The sequence below is a fragment of the Scedosporium apiospermum genome (assembly GCF_000732125.1).
Source record: "Scedosporium apiospermum strain IHEM 14462 chromosome Unknown SEQ_SAPIO_0090, whole genome shotgun sequence".
NCBI classification, from domain to species: domain Eukaryota; kingdom Fungi; phylum Ascomycota; class Sordariomycetes; order Microascales; family Microascaceae; genus Scedosporium; species Scedosporium apiospermum.
In genome coordinates this window covers 1,018,912-1,025,124 of record NW_015971791.1, presented here as the reverse complement: position 1 = coordinate 1,025,124, position 6,213 = coordinate 1,018,912, and the positions used below count along the sequence as shown (strand labels likewise).

The following is a 6,213-nucleotide window of genomic DNA, read 5'->3' as shown; positions in this document are numbered from 1 at the left end:
CGAAAAAGCCTGCCACTTTAAGCCCGGACATAGTCTCTGCATCGTTCGAGCACGCCTGATAACGATACACATTTTCTTCTTTCCTGAAGAGCGAGCATCCTTCCAACAGGTCGGGAAGAGGAAACGCGCAGACTTTGGGGGTGGCGGCCGTTGGTAGTGATGCGATGATCAACCTGCATCACGAACAGTCGCCACCCCACCATATCGCACCGTCCAGGTCGTCTTCTTGTCCTTTGATTGATGGCTTTTCTTCCTTGTAATCTGGGCCCGCGTACGGGTTACCACAGCAGTGAGTATCGACTTCGTCGTTGTCCTAGCGAGGCCATGCCGCCAAGCATATCCCCCATGCGCCAACTCACGAGAACTCCAGTCAAGACTCGTGAAACCAAGGCAAAATGAAATTAACTCGCGGCAACGTAATTAGATGGAAACTCTCGACGATAGAATCTCCGGAGCTTCTCGCAGACATGCCAAATACGCCTCCTATTTGCGAGAATCGCATGCGGTCTCTCCCATAATGACCGTGGTGCCTCACCCGGCTCCGACTGTCTCAGCGCGCCCCAGGATACCTCGAATGCCCAGAGAATGACAGCATATAAATCGACGCCATGAATGCAAGAGTCTCCACACTTTATAATTTCCCGAATCTCGAAGAACCACGGCAGGTGCCTTGCCATCGCGGCAAACCAGAACTCGATGCTATGACGCATGTTTCGGTACAACCATGGCGATGCATGGAGGAGGAGCAAGGCCTCGCGGAGGGCTAGGTGTTGGCAGACGCCCAAGAGCACCTCGAACGGTAAGACAGAGAATGGGTCTTTCTCTGGACGGTTCCTTAGGCCATAGGGTGCGGCACGACTCTTGTAGAGACGTCGGATGCCATACCCGATCTGACGTAGCCGGGGAACGCCGGCCACGGGATCGCCAGGAAGGATACGACGAAATCTCGGATCTTGCAGCACCTCTTTCAGATACTCCATTACCTCGTCGCAAGACATCGGGTCGCAGACAAGCTGTTCAGTTCCAAGTAACGTCCGGAACCGTGAAACGTCAACATCATGATAGAACTCCAGCCCATTGTTTGCGTATGGTAGATTCAAATCCATGGGATGCCACTGGGAGACGGAGTCCGAAATGGATTTGTATAGTCGATCCGGATCTAGTTCCGCATCAAACGAACCCGATGCGCACTTGGAAAATAGGCGATAACACGAGCAGTGGAACGGGTAGCAGACTCTCTTCGTCTCTTGGCGTTCGTTGCTCCGGTAGCATGGAGGGTTGCGATCTGCCTCTGGGATGTTTATGTCGCCATCAGTCCAGTTCCCAAATGTGTTGCCAACGTAGAATCCTTCGCCAGACAGATATGCTCTTCTCTTACGTTAGCTATGCCCGTTATCGTCCGAGACACAATTGCTACTATCGAGTGAACCTACTGCCCAAGCACCGAACTATAACCCACGATCCGTGTCGTCCGGATCCATTCTATTGACTCCCTAGTAACTACTCGCGGGTCGTACGTCCCATTGAGAATCTCTGTCGACGAAGAATATTTGAAGCTGTCCTTGCCCCCTTCCTCGGCCGCCTCTTGAGGGTCAATAGGCCTCACCAGGACGAGAGGGGCCAGGCGGATAGGACTGCGGCAGAAAGCGCACCGCACCTCAGATTCCTGGGACATGAAGTCCAGCGTATCACGGTCCATCATGAAGAAAGTGGATGGGTCTACGGGGTGGTACCGCGGCTGGGTGGAAGGAACCATTGCAGCGATTGTTTTTTCGCTCTTCTCCCTGGCCTGTCACTAAGTCGCAAACGGATGCACGTGACCACTCTACAGAAGTACTTAGGTACCTCGGTTCATAAACCAACTCAAAATATCCAAAAGAAAATTGAAGATTTTCCCTCTCTCACGAAAACTCCTTTCGTGGTCCTTTTTTTCTCCACAATTAGCAGTTGCAGACTTGGGGGCATCTTGATAGAGATGAAAAGAGACCCTCTTCACCCTCCGAATTTTTAGAGCGCAAATAACCCCCCGTGCATTATGATGACCGACGAAAGAGATCGTGATGTTTTATCGAAGGATCTTATGGAGCTTCAGATTGGCCAAATCGACCTTCTGATAGCGATGTACGAGTCAGACAGTGCCATATCACTAGACGCCACCTCGTCCGACTTACTTGACACCCTCCGAGATTGGTGTGAGAGTAATCGAGAAACGGCACCGCAGTTGACCAGCACGTGTATAAACCTGGTGTTGAATCTGGAAGTCGCACACGACTCAGGAGGGTTGGCAAAATCCCTACAACTTACCTTGTCCTTCCCATTGACAGCAGAAGCCAACGCTTCAGAACCTCCCGCCGCCAGGATAAGATTGCAGCAGCCAGACTGGATGAGCAAGAGCGAGGCTTCCCGACTCACCGCGGAATTACCCAATGAAGATGTCTTAACTGTCATCGAACATGCAAAGGAGGCAGCACGCGAATACCTAGCACAATCGACACAGGCGGAGGCATTAGCTTCTCCGTCTAAGGAGGAGACCTCAATGGTCCGTGTTTGGTTTTACTTCCCATCCATCAGTACGCGCGAGAAGCGAGACGACCTGGTCAATTACGCCCCTGCCTATGGCCTGACAGGGTTCCTTCTCTCTGGGAAACCAGGGATCTTGTGTCTAGAGGGAGGTCCTGTCGCAATTGATGAATTTATGAATTTCATTAAGACGGATAGCTGGCGTGACATTCCCCCGCAGCATAAGAAAGTTAGCGAACGGTATCGGGAGGATGCAGATGGTTTGAGACGGGCATTTAATGGCATGCAAGAGATTACGGATATGCTTGGCGAAAGGCGTGGTGAAAGGGCGAATCGTAACGATATGAAAGCTTTGAAAGCATGGCTGGAGAAGAGCGGGCTCGGTGAGGCCTTTGAAAGAGTTTTGATGTAGCGCTAGATGACCACTGGTATATACGATATTAGAGGATGCCAACATTGTAGCCTACTACGAGGACGATCCCGAGACGGTCGTCCGTTTGGCAAGCCTCGTTCCCCTAACTTCCCGTAGGCCATCACAAGCGCGAGAGCGAACCGTTTACACCACCAACATGTCTTGCGTTTGAGAAGGATGGACCATATTACCCTCGATATTTGTGAAAGCCTCATGGAACAGACTCGTTATCATCATGAGGACCTGTACACTTCAAATAGTCCCACCTCAGATTGATTAATTGTGCTACTTGGAAACAACAATGAATAATATATGGCACAACAGGAGACACCTACTCTCCCACAGCTCCATGCCCCCCTTCCCCCGGTCGGCTTCGTCAACTTCGCTGCTGCCCCCACCCTCGCCATGGGTCTCCTCACCTGCCCCGTCCTCTTCCTCCTCATCTTGATCTTCATACTCCCAGTCCAACTCCTCCGAGTCCTTCAGGTCATCTGAGACCCCATCCCGTTCATCAGGTACTTTGCGCGGCATAGGTCGGCCAGGATCGAACACGGTGTCCAAATGCGACGACGATTAGCAAGCCCAAGGTACGGACCGCGCATATAATGGGCCGGGTGGGACACTTCCTCTGCCCAAGACTAGACTTTCGGGAGATCGATTTTGTAGCTGCCGGCTTCTTCTACTTCCTGCACGATCTGCGGCAGCTCGTAGAACCATGCCATGTCCCTCTTCACCCGTGCCCACCATGTTGCGCAGTTGGCTAGAAGAACCCCCTTTACATACGGAGAGGCTTCCCTCAGGTTTATGGCATCACCAATCGGGGGGATATCCAATATTTGGTGGAGGATGTCGTATGGTAGGTAACTGAGTGGTTTGAACGCGTCTCGTAAAGTCGAAAGCCCTAATTCCGATACCTTCTGTTTGAAAGTTTCCCCAGATTTCACCTTTCCCATGTGCTCTATAGACTTGAATGTTGTGGTGAGCTGTGCCACGAAGATTTCTTCACCTGGACTACACACTCAATACTGAATCAATCGGCGGCTCGGGTTGGCCGTAATCGGTGTTAAGGGCGTAAGGCGCCTCTCGATCGCCTTTAAGCTCGCGCATTACATTGAAAACGGTTTGCTTGTGGGGGGGTGGAGATGCGGGCGAGTTACCAGTAGTGCATCTCTCCAGGAGTTGGAGGCACTCCAGGTGGAAGGGAAAGTACACGGGGGGCTTTCAGCAGACAGAGATAGAGTGCGCCTCTAGAACCGAAGTTGGTTTCACGGGGTGAAATTCTGAGTCAATCAAACCTCGACTCGGAGAAGATGCCCCTTCTTTGTATCTAGTCACGAAAATAGGAGAATGCTGGGAATATACCTGAATTATACTATCTGCCGTAATGCTATGAAGCCAGCCATATAGAATGAAATACAATAATTTAGAGATTTAGCGAATAATGGAACTAGTACACGCCGAGCGAGTATCGTTACCGTCTCCTTAAAGCTGGCCTCCGCCGTCTATTATTAGAGGATCATTAGTATATAACTATGCACTGTCGATACATGTCCGCTCCACTTACCGATAACAATCAAAGTGCCAGTGGCGTAATCGGCCTTTGCTGTATACAAATACGCCTCGGCGATATCTTCGGGAGTAGCGGTAAAGCCTACAGGGAGCTGTTTTCCCCTCTCGAAAAGAGCGTCTTGCTGCTCCTTGCTCTGGCCCAGTTTGTCCCACAGCTCCGTCTTGACAAGCCCAGGAACGACCGTATTCACACGGATTCGCTTGTCGCTTAGCTCGCCAGCTAACCCCTTTGTAAGGGTCAAGACACCACCGTTAAGGGCGCCACCGATCGAGGCGCCTTTTCCGGGGCGGAGGGCTGCAGTTCCTGATGTGAGGGTTAGGGAGCCACCGGGTTTCAAGATGTCATACTTTGCGAGCGCTGCGAGGAAAAAGAGTCAGTATAGTGAAAGTGCAGGACTGTGCCTTATATTTTTTTCCCCCTCTTTGGCGAGACGCTTATTACCTTTGCCAACGACCACACTCCCCCAAAACTTGACCCCGAATAGATGTTTTGCCTGGCCAAGGTCGGCCTCGGCTAATGGGCCGCGAATAATCTTGTCAACTCCCGAAAAGACGATGTGATCGAGAGGAGCAAGCTCTTTGAGGAGCGTAGTGAACGCGGCCTCATCGCGCACATCGCCAGCCCTCCCTTCCACGTTGGCGTGATTGAGCCGACTGACAGCATCCGCTACTCGCTCCTCCGACGATGAAATGACGACCACTGATGCCCCAGCGTCAAGGAAAGCCTGGGCGGCACCGAAGCCAATTCTACTCCCGAGTCCGTTAGCTTGGACAGCCTTCAGAGACCGACCCTGTCAATGATAGCAAGATTGCTTCATTCTATTACAACCTACCCAGATGTGCCACCTATCACGGCAATCTTCTTGCCTACGAGCTTCTCGGATGACTTGACCATGGTTGTTAGGATGAGTGAAATTTGAGATGGAGATGATGGGAATTAAGTTGGATGTTAATGTGAAGTTTGATGTCGAAGAGCCGGAGAGATACAGACTGCAATTTACGCCAGATCTATCTAGATGCGGCCGCGCCAAACTTGATATATTCGTGAAATCAATAGAGCGGCATATTAGATGCTCCTCTTGTTCATTACGCGTTTCGATCTATGGATGATGTGCTCTGCCCCGATGACAAATCCACAAGTTAATATCTCAGTCTCCCGCAAGTTTCAAGTTCCAACGCATCATCGCCACTATTCCCTTCTTGAAAGAAGCGCAATGCACACCGCGATCGGAGTGATCATTTGCGGTGTCTACTTTTCCATGCAAGCAATCGTGGTTATCTTCCCAGCCCCGCCCAACGCGACGTGATGGAATCTAAGTAGGAATTCCGCACGAAATATCTCCGAAAAAAAAAAATGGAAACTTTTGCTAGTTATCACTCTTCATTTTAATGGATCGAAGAATTTTCGCAATATTCCCCCCATTCTAGTAAATCGAATTCTATCATCGGTTGATAGGCTAGCGGGTCATGAAGCTCGCCTTATGTTGAGGATGCTCGTTTTGCTACTTTGGCTGTGATTCACTGCGAACATGTCCAATAATCGCACAAGCGACGCAACAAAAGCTCAAGTCGTATAGTGGTTAGTACGCCACGTTGTGGCCGTGGAAACGGAGGTTCGATTCCTCCCTTGGGCAACAATTTTTTCTTTTTTGACTCTTTTCTCTAATTCTGACTTCTTTCTTCTCTGTTTCTTTCTTTTTATTTATTGACGC

The 6,213-nt window shown here is 50.6% G+C and overlaps 2 protein-coding genes and 1 pseudogene across 2 annotated transcripts; 1 reads left to right on the top strand and 2 right to left on the bottom strand.

Moving 5' to 3' along the window:
• Window positions 1–401: 401 nt before the first annotated feature.
• Window positions 402–1,756, bottom strand: SAPIO_CDS4127 (uncharacterized protein; the record flags this gene model as incomplete). The annotated part of the gene is made up of 2 exons (XM_016786758.1): window positions 402–1,368; window positions 1,518–1,756. The coding sequence occupies 2 exons, from the start codon at window positions 1,754–1,756 to the stop codon at window positions 402–404; spliced, it is 1,206 nt and encodes a 401-aa protein (XP_016643734.1).
• Window positions 1,757–2,035: 279 nt separating this feature from the next.
• Window positions 2,036–2,932, top strand: SAPIO_CDS4126 (annotated as a pseudogene; the record flags this gene model as incomplete).
• Window positions 2,933–4,414: 1,482 nt separating this feature from the next.
• Window positions 4,415–5,396, bottom strand: SAPIO_CDS4125 (uncharacterized protein; the record flags this gene model as incomplete). Its single annotated transcript, XM_016786757.1, has 4 exons — window positions 4,415–4,434; window positions 4,497–4,859; window positions 4,944–5,248; window positions 5,335–5,396. The coding sequence occupies 4 exons, from the start codon at window positions 5,394–5,396 to the stop codon at window positions 4,415–4,417; spliced, it is 750 nt and encodes a 249-aa protein (XP_016643733.1).
• Between the last annotated feature and the right edge of the window lie 817 nt (window positions 5,397–6,213).